Source organism: Scomber japonicus, chromosome 9, assembly GCF_027409825.1.
Source record: "Scomber japonicus isolate fScoJap1 chromosome 9, fScoJap1.pri, whole genome shotgun sequence".
Classification (NCBI taxonomy): domain Eukaryota; kingdom Metazoa; phylum Chordata; class Actinopteri; order Scombriformes; family Scombridae; genus Scomber; species Scomber japonicus.
Window position 1 is genome coordinate 32,272,564 of NC_070586.1, and position 19,516 is coordinate 32,292,079.

The 19,516-nt window shown below is 39.3% G+C and overlaps 1 protein-coding gene across 1 annotated transcript; it reads left to right on the top strand.

The window, feature by feature from the left end:
* Positions 1 to 1,527: 1,527 nt before the first annotated feature.
* On the top strand, positions 1,528 to 16,642 carry cds2 (CDP-diacylglycerol synthase (phosphatidate cytidylyltransferase) 2). Its single transcript, XM_053324727.1, has 13 exons — positions 1,528 to 1,691; positions 5,845 to 5,975; positions 6,565 to 6,661; positions 8,049 to 8,146; positions 8,760 to 8,899; positions 10,501 to 10,559; positions 11,655 to 11,737; positions 11,927 to 12,014; positions 12,148 to 12,216; positions 12,541 to 12,693; positions 12,924 to 13,043; positions 13,276 to 13,379; positions 14,420 to 16,642. The coding sequence occupies exons 1-13, from the start codon at positions 1,620 to 1,622 to the stop codon at positions 14,553 to 14,555; spliced, it is 1,350 nt and encodes a 449-aa protein (XP_053180702.1). The 5' UTR covers positions 1,528 to 1,619; the 3' UTR covers positions 14,556 to 16,642.
* The last annotated feature ends 2,874 nt before the right edge of the window (positions 16,643 to 19,516 follow it).

Consider the following 19,516-nt stretch of genomic DNA (forward strand, 5'->3'; position numbering starts at 1 on the left):
AAGTTCTCATTTTAATTTTGGTATCAATTTAAAATCTGCAAGTTTCTATGATTAGTCTACATTATAATATTCTATGTTACTATGCACAAGAACTTCTCCTCTCTATGTGTGTGTGTGTGTGTGTGTGTGTGTGTGTGTGTGTGTGTGTGTGTGTGTGTGTGTGTTTCTATGATTAGTCTGAAACATTGCAATATTTTTCTGTTACTTTGTATAACGGCTTCCTCTCTCTATGTATGTGTGAGTATATGTGTGTCTAAGTCATTCACAGTTCCTCAGGTTGTGCTAATACATATTAGGCAGCAAAACATATCCTGTATTTTTAGAGGCCATTACACTCTTTCAAATATCAAATTACAAAGTTGAACTTGTTAAAGTAAATGTCCCTTACTTCATTGAATGTTTCACATTGTATAATGAAGTGCATCTGTCTCAACCTCACCTGTCAAACAATGGCCACATACTCCATTATATTTCAGTGGTAAATAAAAATAAAAAGTCCAAAAACTGAAAACAAATTTGTTATGACCCCTCATATTTATCTGGTAGACCTTTGAAGGGGCCTGACCCCAAGGTTGGGAACCACTGGACTAAATGAGCTAACTGCTAACTGTAGTGTAAACTAGCTAACTGTATAAAGTAGTATAAACTAGCTAACTGTATATAAAGTAGTGTAAACTAGCTAACTGTATATAAAGTAGTGTAAACTAGCTAACTGTATATAAAGTAGTGTAAACTAGCTAACTGTATATAAAGTAGTATAAACTAGCTAACTGTATATAAAGTAATGTAAACTAGCTAACTGTATATAAAGTAATATAAACTAGCTCCACCTCCAGCAGCTACAACAGTAGCATGCTGCTCTAACACTGATGCTTCACTATTAATAATCTAATGATGTCATATATAATAATATATCACTACTTTTACTGTAATACTGCATACTACATCACTCATGATACTGCAATACTTTTACTGTAATACTGCATACTACATCACTCATAATAGTGCAGTATTATAACTGTAGTACTGCATACTACATCATAATACTGCAGTACTTTTACTGTAGTACTGCATACTACATCATAATACTTATGTACTTTTACTGTAATACTGCATACTACATCACTCATAATACTTATGTACTTTTACTGTAATACTGCATACTACATCACTTATAATACTTATGTACTTTTACTGTAATACTGCATACTACATCACCCATAATACTTATGTAGCCTACTTTTACTGCAGTAGGATTTTTCATACAGGGCTTTTACTTGTAAGGGAGTGTATCAGAAGATCACAATACGTCTTGCACCAATGGTTTAATATATTTACTGTACATTCAAACTGATGCTGAATTACAACCGATATAATATAACTATCTAATATAATTGTATTTTCACTCAATTTTGGATTTTGCCGACAGCATTATCCACACTGACTTTATTTTGAAAACCGGACGTTGGCATGACAACGAGTGTGTTCTTGGTGTGGAAAGTGTAGCTGTGTTAAATCTAGCTCGGATCTTAGCAGGAGCTTCTGTCAGTCCCAAAGGCGTGTTTGTTTCTCGGAGCCATAGGACCTTCGCTGTTGTCGTTAGGCTAATATCTGCTAAGATGACAGAGCTGAGGCACCGTGGAGCCAGAGACTCCGACCCAACGTTACAACAGCAGCCGTCAGAGGACAAGGTAAGCCCGGACCGTTAGGGAGCGAAGCTACGGCTAGTTAGCCTTAGCTAGCCATTTGAGAGTCATAACGCTTTACCCTGTGGCTTGTGTAGCTGTGGAGGAAAACTCATATCTAAAAATCCCTAAAACTGGCATTTTAAAGTGTTTCGTCCATGGTCGTGGTTGCTTATGTAGCAGAATGACAGTGACCATTTATAAACAACGTTACAAATGATCCGCCAAACTCCTCGTAATTTAGCCTTGATTGGCTGCAGCTCGTTACGGTCTTCCTGGGTGTGCTCTCTTCATGAAAACAATCTGCATAAGTTAATATTGTATCGAAGCTGGCTCTGCTTACTGTATCAGACATATGCTGAAGTATAAAATAGCTCTGCTTGTGTAGTAAATAAAAGACCTAAATGACATGTCACCAAGTATTTTATGTAAGAGTAACGAAGCAGCAGTAAATTGAAGTGTTCGTATGGTGTTTGACGAGATGTTAGCATCAAATGTTGCTTTCCTCTATAGTGACTGGTGAAGATTGTCTTTGCTGTTTTAGTTAGTTGGTTTTTTACAACATTAACTTAAGACAACAGTTTACTTCAGCCTTATTTACTGCTGAAGGGCCTGGTGAGGCTCCTGTTGACAGTAACAACATTAGCTTAGCTCGACTGTTCTCACTACAACAACAACAACAAAAAGCACACTCAAGCAAGACGTAGTAGTTCAACCCTTGCTGTATTTACATAAAAGGGAAATCTGTGGTTTATCTCTGTTGTCAACATGGATGTTAATTGTTGGGCCCCAGTGAATCGTCGGAGCCAAGAAAGGGGCGTGGTGATGGATGTCGAGCTCTGTGTAGGACGTGAAGACATGATTACAGGAAAGCTAAAAGCAGATGGGAAAGTGATCAATGCTTTAAGCTTCACACAACAAACTACTTTTCCCTGACATACCTTTCATATACCAGAGAAACTCACTCAGCATCAATCAGTCATTCTTAATCAATAAGATCAGGTTACAGAAAACCATTACTGATCATTTGGCTCACGCAGACAGACAGTCTCTAGAACACTGAGTACTACAAATTGGTGGTCACATGAATCTCTTTTAATCTTAAATACAACATGCCATTAAAAACTTAAATAGATTACCAGGTTAGCCTGACCCTTGTACCTTTGACCCCTCTACCTTGTACAAATACCAAAGCAGAACCAGGATTTATCTAATGTGGAGTAAGACAGGTCAAAAGCAGGTGCATATGCAGATGTGGACACCATAGTAATCGCGTTGCCACAACAACGCTCCTTCAAGGGGACGTCCAATTCTTGCAAATGTAAATTGTTATTTTCTCAGAGTGAACCACAAACATAATCAAGAATAGTTTATTAGTGCAGGAAGGTCATATTGCTCTCTCAGCAATGTAGTGATTATATCAAGATGGAGGGGGAAAAAGAGCTGTGAAAATCATCATTATTAGATCTGCTCTGGCCCTGCTGTGACCTTTTTATCTGGATCAGCTTCATAAAGATAGCTCTAAAGAAAATTACATTTGTTAACGAAATGAGGCTGACGCTAGTTCATGTGAGGTACTTTTTTATTTGAGGGGAAGTCTCGTTCCAAATGACCCTGCGGGCACGTGCAGGCTTTGGCTATTCAAAACAGTCGGTTCAAAATATTTGCAGCTGATGAACCCGCAGCACGACACTGCTCAACAACCTGGACCACGCGCTCTGACATCCCAGTTAAAGTTGCTGAGTGATGGAGCTTCTTCTAATCAAAAAGCTGATAAACAAAACGGAGATTCTCCCTGGTGCCCCTCGTCTACAAGGAAGAGAGACGGGGGAGGAGAGGGGGAGTGTTTATGTGACACGGGTGCCTATTTTTAACTCGAGCATCCTGAATGACGGATATTGTCTCCATAGAAACCAGCTGGCGGAGAATGGGTCTGCCTGTGTGTGTGCGTCTGGACTTTGTGTGTGTGTGTTGTGGTGACCGCCTCTGCATTCATTCTCACAACTGTTTGACAGCACATACTGTTTTTAAGAGGCTTTCATGTCATTTGAAAGAAAGTCAGTGAAATTTTCCAGATCTTGGACATTCGTGCAGTCATAGTTTCTAATCCAGAGAAAATTAATTGATCCAGGTTTTGCTTCAAGAGACCTTCTGACTGCTGCAGCTGTAAAAACTATTTTTAATGTTATCATGACTTTTTGAAAATATAAATAAGTAGATATTGTGTATTAAGGAAGGTTTAATGATGCAATAAGAAAAGTTTCCTGTTAAAACACAATCATTTGGTATTTGGTGGTAAAATCATATCTAGTTTTAATGTAAAAAGGATATTTTTGAAATACATTTTTTATGTTAAACAAGAGCCTGGACAAATATGATCAGTCATGGGAACATTTAAACATATATTATTGTCAGATTAAAGCCTTAAAGATCTTTTGGTGCAGAAAGTTGTTTTCATTGTGGATTTGGATGCACAGTGCAGATTATGCAGATATTGTTTTAAAGTAGGACAGCGTCACTGCACCACTACACTCTAAAACTGAGTCTGAAGTGAGTGTTTTCATGCAAATTTAGTATAATCTGCAGAATATGTTGTGTGTGAAACATTAAAAAGAGAGAGAGAGAGACTCCTGAAGTAAACAGCAACCTTAAATGTGAATGTGTAATCTCATGAATCTGTCTCACCACAGATAGACATGCATATTCAACACAGTCGTACAGTGGTTTCTATTAAGCATGTTTTAACTTGTGTAAAAAGAGGAAATCCAGTATTTAAAGGTGATAATTGCAGAAGTGAAGGTAGAGGTGTGGTAAATAGCATAAAATAGAAGTGATAAGATAAACAGGCTGAAAAACAACAACAGGCCTATCAATCCAGCTGCAGTAATTGTACAGCAGCGGCCTGACACTGTGTGGGCGTCACACAAAAAACAGCAAGCCGACCATCTGCTGTCTGGCCATGAGGTGAGATGTCTGAGCCTAATTTGGTCACCAGCAGCGGAGGTCAGACGTGCGAGGCAGGGGCGTGTTAAGTGAAACCTGTCTATTTCCCTCTGATAACTGACATCGAACCTTTTGAAAATTGTCACCACATAGTTCAGTGTGTGTTTCCACAGGCTCAGTCAGTGAGCAGGCGGTTCTTAGAAATCAACAATATAGACGCAGATGATTTCGGCTCAGCGTTCAGTCGCCCCCACACAGTCCTTGTGGTGACAGCCCTGCTGGTGTTTGCTTATTATGTCCAACTCTTAGTGATGAAGCCGATGTTCAGTGACTACAGTCTGGCTGAACGTGTCACACACATGCACACAGTTTTTTGACATGTGTAACATGTGTGTGTGACACGTCTGCTGTTTGTGCTCTGAGCTTCTCACCAATCAGCTTCTTCATAGTTACATGTTTTGGTGTAATTTTGTGTGCAGTATAATACAGTCCACACATAGATTGAGCATATTAATATAAATTGAAGGGAATTAAAGCGGGAATAACTATTATGTAAGATTAATGTTATTTTATTGTATTTCAACTTCTAATTGGTTAAATAAATTGGCACATTTTGTTGACTCTGTTTTTATATATGCAGTTATATATTACAGACCAGGGTTGTATCTTAGTCTAATGTTACTGCTCACATAGTAACACAATAATAAACTGTTACTGAAATCTCATTTAAAATGTGAACAGGAACAGTAGTAGGTAGGTTTGTGTATGGTCTTCGTTCATTAATATTTAATCTCTTTAGTGACGCTGTATGAATCATAGATGTAGAGGTAAACAGCTGTGTCCAGCTCACACTGTCAGATAGTTGTTTGCTTCAAATGGAGCGAACAGTGAAACATTTAGAGATCATTTTAAATACATCTCCAAGCCAAGGCAGCTGACATATGTGGACACAAAATACCATGAGTAACCTAGATACAGTATCATGTGATATGTGTAGTTGTTGAAGTTGTCATGTAAACAGTATTTACTTAAAGGATTTTTGTTTGCTCGAGTTGAACCGACCTTGTGTTGCTGGAAAAAAAATCATAGTTAATAGAGAAGAAGAGGTTGAACAAAAAGGTCAAGTGTCATCATGCTACTGCACACACTGCACTGCTCACTGCTCAGACTGATACTAACATGCCACTGTCTCCTTTCTCCTCCATCTGTCTCTCAGGGCTCCGACAGTGAGCTGAAGGTGGAGAAAGACGGCGATTCCAAGGTGGACTCAGGGGTCCCAGAGGTGCCAGTCCCTCCTGACGACACCCCCGAAGTACTAAACAAGGCCCTGTCTGGACTCTCCTCAAGGTACGCTCACTATTGATGTGATGGTCCAGAATAAACTGTGTGAGCATTTACAGACGTTACACGTTTATTATCTAAGAAAACATTCTGTCTTTGCTTTTCTAAACTGCAGTGAGTCACTACAGTCTCCATGTAGAGCTACTGACCTTTATCTCAGTGCTGCTACACATATGCAGATGTCATGATTCATACAGAGGAATCCCTCCACACAAACATTTCTGTTTGAACAGCAGCCAGATATGAATCATTGAACTGAAGAATCTGTTTTTTCTGGCAGGAAGATTATTGATATTAAACCATGACAGAAATAAACGACCTGGTCTTATCCATTTTTGGAAAAACATCATCATAGTGTTTTATCAGTCTGTAACCATTACCTCGCACTGGTTTGAAGAGTGGTAATACTAACTGTTTACAGTTTTCATATTTCATCTATTTCTGCTCCTGATCCATTTCTTGTTTATGCTTTTAGTCTCTGGTTTCTTTTTACCTTTGAATTGGACATTAACTATAAAGTGTGTGTGTGTGTGTGTGTGTGTGTGTGTGTGTGTGTGTGCGTGTGTGTGTGTGTGTGTGTGTGTGTGTCTCTCAGATGGAAGAACTGGTGGGTACGAGGGATCCTCACACTAGCGATGATCTCCTTCTTCTTCTTCATCATCTACCTGGGCCCAATGGTGCTTATGATGATTGTGAGTACAAACGACACCAACTTTGCTTTGCAAAAAAAAAGAACAACTTGGACATCTCTCAACCACGTTGCCCCCACAGAACAAGTGAGCACGTTTTTTGGAAGCTGCAATCCAGTGAAACTCAAATGGAGACACATTTGCAAAACAAACCTCTGTGACGAGAATTCTGTCATATTAAAATGAAAATATGTTGCATTTGTATTATGACAAACACAACATTTTGCGTCAACAAGTGACAAACTAGGCACAAGAGAATGGGGGCAGGGTGTCGCTAGAGAGAGTAAAATATGCTAAAAAGACAAAAATGTGTCAGTTCCCAAAACCCTGTGACAACTAGATGAGACCACTAAATGTTTCCACCCAAGTTCTGACAAACCTCTGTGCTTTCACTGTAAAAAAAAAAGAAAGTTGTGCAACCTGCTGTGCGGGACTAGACTCAAAGGTGATGGTGACAGTCATAACATGTACTTTTCTTTGATACCAAAAGTAAAACAAAGAAACGCAGGAAACGTGTATATTTGTATCATCAGGTAAACGGTAGAATCATTGGAGAAAATTTGATTTCAAAACTGAGTTCCAAATTTAAAGTTTCAGCCATGTTCCCATGGATATTCTAATGTACCACATCACATCTCATCTAACTATAAGGAAGGACTCAGTCTGTCTGTCTGTATGTATGTCCATCTGCCCATCCATCCTTTGTTCTTCCGATCTACGTAACACTTGGAGGGTGTATTATTGGGAACCCAAGGATGTGCAGTGTCGAATTTGGTACAATTTGGACATATGACATGTTCAGTATTAATAAACCTTAAATGAGAAAGCGATCAGCGCTCTCTGCTGCCAGACCTTCAGGGCTGACATCAGGAGACACACGGTTGGAGAAATCCGTAATCTGTAAAAAGAGAGAAGTAGGCAGTGAGAACAGAGCTTTTCATCAAGAATGGACTCTTTCATGCTCATCCTTCCCACAGGCAGAGAGCGGTGCCACTACAGACAAAATACACATTTTTTGATACCACACACAAACCCACTCAACTCCAAACTGAAGGCATAGAAAGCAGGAACAATCTTAAGAGCCCAATATGATCAATCCATTTTATTTTTGGATGTACATTATTTTATTCTTAGATGCAGGCTTTATTTTAGGCTACTTTAAATAAGAAAAGAACATTTACTTGCTATTGAAGTACTTATTATTACAATTTGAACAGGGATTGCACTAGTTTGACGATTTTTTGCAAAGTTTTGAGTTTCATGCAGCACGTTCAAAACAGTTGGCACACAGAAAAAACCAACACACACACACACACACACATGCACAAAGAGAGATAGTCCTGATGCTCCAGTATCTTTGTCCCTGGTGACTCAGTGTTCCTCTGTGCAGGTCCTCTGTGTCCAGATCAAATGCTTCCAAGAAATCATCACCATCGGCTACAGCGTTTACCACTCTTACCACCTGCCCTGGTTCAGGACGTTGAGCTGGTGAGGCCGCACGCTCACACACCTTCTCACACACACTCACTCGCACAATTATACATTTAATTGAGGTGTCATCCACAGAGCAAATATCGCTTTTTTTTGCTTCTCTTCTTATTATGTCGTCTCATGTTTTATTTTGTTGCAGACTTCCTGAGGTTCGTTTTCTGAACTGTTTAAATGAGTAGATGTAGACTGACAGTATTAAGCCAATCAACAAATAATAGCAGAAAAATTGTGAATCATCAGTGCTGTCATAGAGGGAGTTAGATTTTTAGCAGTAGTGGTGTCGATATAGAATGATAGAGAACAGTTTTTTGACATTCATTATGCCATGAGCCTGAAAAACCTGATGAAAAGTTAAAATTTGAATCATGTGGCCCTCTAATTTTTTCTTGCAGGGAAGTGATTTTGCAACACAGTCGATTCATTCAGCTAGTTTAAACATTTCAGATCACAACTCGTCTGTTAAATCCCTGCTTAAAATTCAACATGTCCCTCCATCAGACATCAGGACATTACAGGTTTTTCTGCAGGCATATTGAATGCACAGTGTGATTAGCTTGCTGCCATAAAGCCAGTAGATGTGTACATTTTCTCCAACTGTCCGTCCCCACAGGTACTTCCTGCTGTGCGTGAACTACTTCTTCTATGGCGAGACCGTGACTGATTACTTTTTCACACTGGTGCAGAGGGAGGAGCCACTTCGCATCCTGAGCAAATACCACCGCTTTATCTCCTTTGCCCTCTACCTCACAGGTACAAACACTCAGAGATCAGTATTGACTCATCAGTTAGGTAAACAGGGACTCCCTTCTCTAGTTGTATACTTTAACTGACCAGTATGTTTGACTGCATAGACCACGGGTGTCGAAACTTATATTAGTTCCACATACAGCCCAATTTGATCTCAAGTGGGCTGGACCAATAATGTACAAAAATATGTAATATAGATATATTATAACTTTGCTTTAATAAAACATCTATTTATAAAACAGATGAACAGCCTAAGATGTCTTAAGAGAAATGAGACATAACAGTATTTAACAGTCTCAGTCTTTTACACATTATTTTGCACAGTTGCTGTTTGACAACGTTTTGCACAAAGTTCAGCATGGTTTAAATATAAAAACAATATGTATTCATTGTTTTTTCAAAGAATTGTATTCTGGTCAGGCTGGGAAAAAAAACCTTTTGAAGCAGCAGAAAAATTGGAAAAAGTTATCCAGTGGGTCAGACTGGAGCCCTTGACAGGCCGGTTCTGGCCCCCTGGCTGTATGTTTGACATCCCCTGGCATAGACAGTTTTAAGAGCACCACAAAATAGTAACACTAGCTGCTATCACCAACCATACAGGCATTTTTCTGACTTTCTGACTTCTTTTTACCATAATGTACGGTACACACTACTTCTATAGTGGTGGAAGAAATTAATATATTTACATTTTATTCAATGAAACCAATAAACTTAAGATGAACAGAGCAGAGGTGGCTGTGTCACACCCTAATTGTCATGAGTAGCCTTGGTAGCTGAGTGGTTAACACTTATGCCACATAATGGCAGCCCCCGTTTCGATTCCGGGAGGGGATCTACACTGGTCATACCCCTCCCTCTCTTCCTCCCTGTTTCCTGTCGGCCTCTCTTGCACGTACTATCAAAAATAAGTCTTAAGGAGAAAAAAAAAAAAAGTCACATCATGAGTTCTACTGTTTTGACTCATCGGGTAATGAAACAGGTAACGAAAGACAACATAGCATCAAGATCTATCAGGACAGTGATTGATTAATCCGGCTTCTCCACAGGGAAAATATTGTGACTTTGGGAAGAAAAAACTGATAGAAGAACATTAAGATTCAGAATATGAAACTGTGTTTGTGCCAGTCAGTCACCATGCTAACTTTAGCGGTCCCACTTCCTGTGCTTTAGGTATTCAGTTTGCAATTAAGTGCTGCTGGCTGATGTAACAGGATGTGGAGAGGAAGGAAGCACCTTGACGCTGTCTGTTTTTTTGTCTTGCAGCCTACTAGATTCAAGGTGAATCTGAAAGGCTTTTCTCACATGCAGCACAACATCTGTTCATGTAGAAATTCTTTTGAAATAGTGGTGTGTGTCATACCTCGAAGCGCGTGAAAATATGGTCAAAAAGAGAAGCACCTTCTCACCTCAGTCATTTCTACAGTATAAATAGAGCGGCTCGCTGCACATTAACACCGGGCTTTGTCTGAAATAGGTCAAGCTAAATTTATCCAGTGTGACCAAAGATGACCTGGATTCTGACTTAATTAATCTGCTTCTTACAGACATCAAATTTTCTAATTATGTCACTAATATTTCATATGTGACTCGTCCTGTCGTTGCAGGTTTCTGCATGTTTGTGCTGAGTTTGGTGAAGAAGCACTATCGCCTGCAGTTCTACATGGTAAGCAGCACCACGCCTCCTCCTGGCCTCCAGCCATGAGGATACTGGGTTATTGATGAGGCGAGCAGGAATACAGGCCTTCAGGTTATTGGAGAAGTGGGCCAGAGATTGCTCTAGAAATGCTTGGCACACAACCGTCCCAACTGTGTTTTTAGTTTGCATTAATCAGAAAACTGAAGTGTATTCAAAACTGTTGGTGTGCAGAATAAAAGCCTGGGATGTTTGAGTGTGCTGGTGATGGATTCTACTCTCCCACAATGAGGAGCTAATCACAAATGGACAAAATTAAAGATAATAGCGGATTTGTCAATTGAGTTTGTTCACTTCCGCCACACAGATTTCTAAATGCACTGTAGCGATAAAGCCATTATCTAGTTTTATTTGATGCTATCACTCTAATCTTGTCCTGACAAACCCATCACTGTGCAATCATTATGGACTGATCACATCTGCCTCGAGGATCACACCAGTAGTTTCGGTTGTTTAAGCCAAATAACCCTGAAATCTACACTCATATTAGAGCTTAGTAATGTTTTGTAGAATTCTCTTAAATATTCAAAATAGATCTTGAATTGAATTAACTAAATTTCATCCAATGAGAGCACACATCTTATGCTGTCTTTCACTCTGAAGCCATCTATTAAAATGATACATATTCCCCGTTGACTCTCTAAACATCACAGCTTATGAATGCAAAGTTATGTGGTATGTGATTGGAGAAGCTCTTTCAAACCTTGATTTCAGCAGGAAGATCTCTGTGATTTGAACACTATTAAAACTCGAAAATAAACAGTGTGGGTGTAAGTCTCTGTTTTGACAGCATACTAAAATAAAGTGAAACCATTTGACCCCTTCAAAGAAGGAAGTCCTGTAAGGAATACAGGAACAATTACAGAGCCACTTGCGTAATGAGATTAATCATATGGGAATAATTAGTTTGAGAAAATGTAGCTGCTGTGTGTCCAAGTCAGCCGAGAAATATTAAGAATGAATGTTGCTTTCTAATAATGAGTAGTAGATTTTTGAATAGAAGGTGAATCTAAACTAATCATTGTGTAAACATACCTGGTTAATCTGGATTTCTTTCTCCCACAGTTTGGTTGGACTCATGTGACTCTGCTGATTGTGGTGACTCAGTCTCACCTCATTATTCACAACCTGTTTGAGGGCATGATCTGGTGAGTAAACAGTCCACTCATCTCATCTTACACTGTACAGCTTAGCTTGTACAGCTTCTTCTCTCTGACGTACTCTGTTGTACAGAAAATGCACCATGCACACATGATTAACCATTCAAACTTTTTCAAATTTCCTTGCTTCATATAACTTATTTTTGTATGACGAAAACTCTTCCTCTGTCCCAATAGGTTCATCGTGCCAATTTCCTGTGTGATCTGTAATGACATTATGGCCTACATGTTTGGTTTCTTCTTCGGCCGCACCCCTCTCATTAAGGTTGGTTATAATAGTTCTCAGCCACTGCGTCAACATTCAACTCAAACACCAGATGTCATGACACACTAAGTATTGTACAGTACACAGCAACATAATAAACTTTATCCAAACACCTTGATTGTGTCCTCCACAGCTGTCACCTAAAAAGACATGGGAGGGATTCATCGGTGGATTATTCGCCACCATCGTGTTTGGCATCATGGTAAGATGTGGTTTATCCTTGCACCCCGCTACAAAAGCCAACCTTCACACAATATGCTGACATTTTAACATTAAGTTCCTAAAATATCTTTAAATGTTTGGAAATACATTCATTGGAATCATGAAGAGTTCCTTATTTCATTTTCTGTCATAGCAGCCACTTGTAATGTCCTAATATGCTAGTAGCTAGAATAACTAACTAATACACTTTATTTGGCAAATTAAAGTCTCTCCAGTTTATCTTTCTAGTAACTGTACACTATATTCATATAAAAAGCTTTAAGTGATGAGCCTTCAGAGTAACTGATCTTTGCTCTCTTCCCAGCTCTCCTACGTGATGGCAGGCTGGCGCTACTTCGTCTGTCCAGTGGAGTTCAACAATGACTCCAACAGCTTCCAGGTGGACTGTGAGCCGTCAGAGCTTTTCCAGCTCCAGGACTACGCCCTGCCCAGCATCCTGGAGTCTGTCACTGGATGGGTAAGATTCACCTCCAGTCCTGCTGCTCGCTCAACTACTTGTATACATGACAACACAGTGTGTGAAGCAGTAGAGGCCATGTGATATTAACACTGTGAATAATGAGTTTCATACATGTCAGGATTAAAATTTTAATTATGAAATAGATAAAGATGTAGAGGAGCCATTTATTAGCATGAGACCTCAATGTCAAATGCTGGTCTTCATCTAATACTTCCTTCTCTCCACAGACCACAGTGCGGCTCTATCCATTCCAGATCCACAGCATCGCTCTGTCCTCATTTGCCTCCATCGTGGGACCCTTCGGTGGCTTCTTTGCCAGTGGCTTCAAGAGGGCCTTCAAGATCAAGGTAGGTCCCTCAGAAAGCAATCATGTCTTAGCCTGGAGTTTCAGTCAGTGTTTCTTTAATCCCTCATATCTACATGAATTCCTTTGTGTTGTGCTGTAGTTACAGAATATATTATTTATTGTGCTTAATTACATACATGATATTTTGTTGAATCTGTTAATGTTAGTTATAAACTGCTCTCTGTTGTGTGTTATCTGTAGAGACAGTTCAAGCCTTTCCTTTGTCTTTTCAGGATTTTGCCAACACTATCCCAGGTCACGGTGGCATCATGGATAGATTCGACTGCCAGTACCTCATGGCCACATTTGTTAATGTGTACATAGCAAGCTTCATCAGGTAAACCACATCTGTATGAAATACTTGCTCTTTAACATGGTACATATCTAGTATTTGTCAGATTTTGACACTAACTGAATACACAGGCCCTGATGATAGATTACCTCTGGATCTGTTATAAAGACGTCCAAGTTTCTGTCATAATGCGTGTCTGACATGGCTTTTCCACAGAAATTAGCTGGTTAAAAGCTCTTCAGATCTGCTTCTCTCTCATTGAAAAATCCAAAATCTCTGAATATGAACATATTCTTCATTTCAAAAGTTTATCTGCTGGACACAAGGTGCGTCCTGCTTAAGTTAAGTCCATTCTCAGTTTTTGTGCAGTGGAGGCTTCAAGTTTCCCCATTACACTTGTGTAAGTTGCACACTGGACCATGATTAGCTTCCAAACTATTTGTGATGTCACAAATCCTGCTCATACTTGCAATCAAATGTAAGGTGAGCAGAGAAATTTTCCACTTTCAGCAACTGATTTGAAAACAATTTTCTAGTTCCCAACTGTGCATAGTGTACATCCTTCTGCACAGTGAAGCTCAAACATCCTACTGAAGGTACAATAACATATTGTTGAGCAAAGCACTTTAATATCTATTTACACAGCATGTAGCTGCTAAAACAAAAAACCTAAAGATCAATATGTATAGGGGTAACAGCAGGTTTTAAATCAATAATACATCATTGATTCTTACCCATCTTACTGTTGGTGTGTCTGTCAGACCTTCACTATCTAGTATTGTTATAAGTGCTAGTTTATAATAATAATAATAATAACTTTACAGTGGATGTGTAGGTCCTGAACAGGGCTTTTTCTAACATAACTAATAACCCTTCAAATCAGTGTAGATCGTGATTGATATGCTAGCTGTTATCTTTGAACATGGTTCCTGTTATGAAAGATAGTTCATTCTTCAGTTATTTCTTACTGTGGAAACACTTGTATACTCAGTATTGCTCTTATTATACACATAGCTTCATTGTGGAGAAGGGGTTTATTTTTTAGTAGAGGAAGTGTGTCTGATTGCACATATCCTTCCTCCCAGGGGCCCCAACCCGAGCAAGGTGATCCAGCAGCTCCTGGCCCTCCGTGCCGACCAGCAGCTCCACATCTTCAACTCCTTGAAGGCTCACCTGATAGAGAAGGGCCTCCTGCCTGCACTGGAGGAGGCCGCCGCCTAGAGCCAGCCGGAGCCACACCGGCTAGCCCTGAACGGGGCTGGAAGACCGGAGAGGAGGGAACCACCCGAGGGGAGGCTCTGTGCAGCCCCCGGAGCTCTGGGAGACTTGCAGTGCTTTGTGTGAGCGAGAACACATCCAAGAAGAAAAAAAAAAGGAAAAAAAAAAAGAGAAAACAACAAAAAACTACAGCCTTGGGTCATTCCATGTCATTTGGGTATGAGAGTCGTGTGTTTGTTCATACAGTTGTGTGAATCATGTTTCTTACACCAGTGTTTTCAGGTTGAGTTAGTGAATTACTGTTACACATTTCCATAATAGCCGGCTTGTATCTATTCACACTGTTGAACAAAATGTTGCTCAGCTGTACATTACTACCTGTATATATGCAGGATATCCTCTATATACCTAATAATGTGTGTTAATATTTTATTGTACTTTTCTTTTTTTTTTTTGTTGTTGGTTTGTTTATTTTTTGTTTTGTTTTAATGCACTGCTCCCAACACCGTTACTCACTGTACTGTTACCCCTGCTGCAACCCCCCTCCCCCTCCCCCTCCTTTTTAAGTTTTAATTTCCTTTGTTGTGATTGTTTCTATTTATACATAGATGGTTTTTATATTTGGTATGTTCTATTATCTTAATGTCTGTGTCTGATGTATTCAGACAGAGTTTGTCTTTGCCATCTGCCATATGCATTAATATGTGTGTGTGTGTGCGTGTGTGTGTGACTCCTTCCACTGCCATTCATCACTTCAAGGCCTCTCATACTTTGCCAAATCACAGACAGTATATTTTCATGCAGGAACATAAGATGGATGATTTAAGTTACCCCAAAGTATTTGACAGAATCAGTGCGATGTTGAAATTCACAATCCGGTCTGTTTTTGATGAGTTTGGTGCGTGAAGAAGCGGTTTAGCAAAACTGTGTCATATTATGAGTCAGAGGAGATATCTGAAAACCAGTGTGATGGACACCAGCACTCCTTTCAGCGTAATACACACTCAGCTGGTAGCTATTTTACGGGAAAGCAAGTGGCGCACTCACAGAAAAAACACAATCCTGTTTTTGTTTTTTTTTTGTTTCATTCTGTATTTTTATCTTTAACAAGTCAGGAGCTATAAGGTTTTACACGTGGTGAGGTTGTTGCATTTGAGCATTAGAGCATTTGTTACACTGTTGTGATGGGATGTAACGGTACTGGTAAGGCATGTTTCGATGAAGGTCTCTACACTGCCGTCGTCTGCCTCTGTCTGTTGAAACCTCGCCTCGATCACAGCGACAGAGCAGAATTTATGACTTTCACGGGTAAACTTGACCTATTTAAGTGTCATGCATCTTATGCCAAGTTGTAGTTTGCCAATACAATCAGCCACTGTATACGCAGCAGTCAGTGGTCATTCCTTAGTGTTTTTACAGTATGGAGTTCTGTTATATACTGTATACATGCCACTGGCCAATGTGTTTTATTTGGTGGTAAAAAATATAAAAGCTTCTTTCCTGTTGGGTTCAATTCTGCTGTTTTAAGTTTTCTGAATTAATTTCACCTACAGTCTGCAGATGTAGTATATTTAAAACTGTCAGTACACGCTTCTGGTTATTTTTCATTGGGTTGAGGAGTTTAAATAGTTTTACAAATGAGAATCTGAGCCACTGACTCCATTTAAAGTCACCCTCCACTCAGAAATGTGTTTTTCTTCTTGTTCCTACAGTTGGATTTGTGAACTCCACTGTGCAGAATGACGCATGTGTAGAGTTTGACACTAGGAGACTGCTTTTACTCTCATCTGCTCAAATTAGAGAGTTTCTGTGTTCACTCAACATTTGATCAGACTCAAGTTATTATTCAAAGAAGAGTGTTTTCTATACGTCTTAACACGTGTCTGGAGGGGATTTTTAACCTCAGGTGAAGCTATTGACAGTTTATAGTTTACAACAGGTGGACCATAAAGTCACATGCATTTTAAAGGTGCACTCCAGCTATTTAGTTGCATAAAGTTGGCAAAGTGGCAGGCTGAGATGTCCTTTCGTTTTAGTCTTAGTATAGCTCAAACTCCAAAAACGCTGCATCTTACATTTCCCATAATGGAAAAATCAGTTGCACCTTTCTTTAGACCTTCCTTGACAGGTTATTATCAAGGTTTTTTTTTTTAAATTCTACTCCGTCAGTAATTCTTTTAATTTTCAGTCTCCAAACCCTAGCTGGTGTAACATCAGCAGGGTTATTTTCTTAGTCTTAAAGAAGCTTCTGGAGAGCCACACTAAACAGTAAAACTCATCTTCATGTGTGAAAATCAGTGGAATTCCTCATTAAGACTGTAGGAAGATATGTAAAGAGTTTATATTGGTATTGTTTAGATAAACTTGATAATATATTGATAATTGATAATATATTAGTTAGGCCAGATTAGTTCTGTGTAACATTTATTCTATCTGGACAGTCAGTGGTGCTGTAGAAGGGCTCAGACAGTGCAGAACACTAAAGCTTGTTCAGTGTGTGTGTCCAACTCTGGTCACATTCATGTCACATTTATTTGTCAACCAATCATATGAGACTGTCCATCATGTTTATGCACATTCATTATTTTTCTCTAACCGTCTGTCAGATAAAAGAATTCATTTATTTTTCACTTTGTTGATGAAAAACCAAATGAACTGAAACATTTTGGAGATGTAGATGTTGATGTAAACCAGTCAGAACTTGTTCCTGTGCTCCATGTTATCAGAGAAAACAGCAATATGAACACATGCAGTAGTTGGTGTAGCAGTGATGTGGAGCTCTGTATTCTATGTCTCTGTATAGGAATCTATGAAACAGCTTTTAAACATACACTCACACAGTAAATGACTGCTTGACTTCATCAGGGGCATTCTGGATCAGATTCTGTCCTCAAAGCTACTCGTATATATATATTTTAAGAAATGGATTAGCATCTTTTGTAACCCATGAAGGGAATCCATTCAGAAGAGTTGGCTTCAATATTTTTCAATGGAAGAAATCTCATACTGTCAAGCCTGGCTTTCCATGTTTGTTCTTCTCCCGTCTGAATGTGACTCTACTCGATTGTCCGCTCGTTGTTATGATGTCATACGTTTCATTCATGTCGTCACCTTCACAACCAGTCTTACGCTTAACTTTAACTTTCTTTAAATATTTATTTACTGTAAACAAATGAAACCTTTTCAAAGTTATTATAATGTAGGCCACATTTAAAGGTGCAGTCTGTAGAATTTAGTGGCACCTAGCAGAACGGACTTGGCAGAAATAGAGTATAATATTCACAAGTATGTCTTAATGAGTGTATAATCACCTGAAAATAAGGATTGTTGCATTTTTGTTACCTTAGAATGAATTCTTTATATATATATATATATATATATATATATATATTAGGAGTGAGTCCTCTTCTATGGCGCCCACTATGTTCTACTGCCATGTTTCTACAGTAGCCCACAAGGGACAAACCAAACACTGGCTCTAGAGAGGGACTTTCTTGTTTTTTGTAAATTCTGCAGCCACCATAGTTTCTCCTACATGTGTGGAGGACTGGTTGTAATCTGCAACCTCGCTGCTAGATGCCACTAAATCCTCCATACTGGTCCTTTAAGAAGATGTTTAGAGATATGTTGAGTGTTCTTTAGTATTTTTGGTTAGAAGAATATTTAAAGTATTATCATTGCCATATATAGGAAAGAGTATTGAGATAGCAGAAAAGTGTTTTCTGTCTGTCTTTTCTTGCTGTGACTGTAGTGCAGTTGGGTGTTTTCTAGGCTCTTCCCTGTTGGCTGTTGTGTGTCAACTTCTGTGCTCTGTCACAGTGTGAACTGAAGCAACTCAGAGTCTTGTAGCGCTGTGTTGCGTCACCTCCTTTTGAGTAGGCAGGAAGTTTCATAGATATCTTGTATTTCTCCGGTTTCACCGCCCTGGCCAGATGTGGTCAAGTTTGGCTCCGTACTGCCGCTTCTTCTCTGTCTGTTGTTACCGTCGACCACTAGAGAGAGCTGAAGCTCCTGTGGTCTGCTGAAGGTTGTAACACTGATGCTGCATCACAGCTTTATCACTGCTGTTTGATACATTCCACTCCTGTAAAAAGTAGAGATGTGCTCACAGGGAGGCAGAGTAAAAGGAGACAAACAACACCTTGAGTTCACTAAAAAATAAAAACCCTCTAAGTTTGTTTCTTGGCACCCAGGAAACACCTCTGTGCCATTTTTAATCAACACGGTGCCACTTTGCTGTTGTGAATCCTGAGCAGCCAGGACCTCTGAAGGAATGTATGGGAGTTGTGCAACATGACTGTCCCACATATTGTAGGCTCTCCTTTGTGCACATTTTATTTTGTGGTTATAGATTCTCTTATAAAGTTGTATGAGTTCAGTATATTCTCCTTAATCTGTGCAATGGTTTGTGTTGAGTTGTACATTTGTCTAGAGAAGCGTTGTACTCCTTGATGCTAAAATGTGCTTTGCCTTGGTTTAAAGATAATAAAAGGGTACAAAAACAAGATCATGTGGTTTGCTATGTGTGTGTACATGCGTGTGTGTGTGTGTATGTGACTATTTCTTCCCTCATGTTCTTCCCCATTTTGAAATAGATAAACCTACCAACCCTTTTTATAATTGTGGCTCATTATTTTTAAGGATAATGAAACATTGCTGTGAGTGTACTCTGCCGTTAGTTGTTGATACCTTTCATCTCACAGCACATCTTTGCCTGTATCAATGACTTTCTCCTTACTTGTGTGTGTTGATGCTGTCTCAACTCTGAAGCAACTTACTAACTGAAGAAGTCAAACCAAGAGGTGTAAACCATTTCCTTTAAGACACCCTTTTTTTTCTTTTTTTTTGCGACACAAGGGACCATTAGTCATTTGAAAACTCCCTAGCATATAAAACCCCAGAGCAACGTCAGTAAATCAGCCTGGAAGCCATTTATATGAAAAGAACAAGTTTGAACATGGAAG

Coding starts and splice junctions, on each gene's coding strand:
- cds2 (XM_053324727.1), top strand. CDS start 1,620: ATGACAGAGCTGAGGCACCGTGGAGCCAGAGACTCCGACCCAACGTTA. Junction 1,692..5,844: donor AGCAGCCGTCAGAGGACAAG/GTAAGCCCGGAC, acceptor TCTGTCTCTCAG/GGCTCCGACAGTGAGCTGAA. Junction 8,900..10,500: donor CTTTGCCCTCTACCTCACAG/GTACAAACACTC, acceptor CTGTCGTTGCAG/GTTTCTGCATGTTTGTGCTG.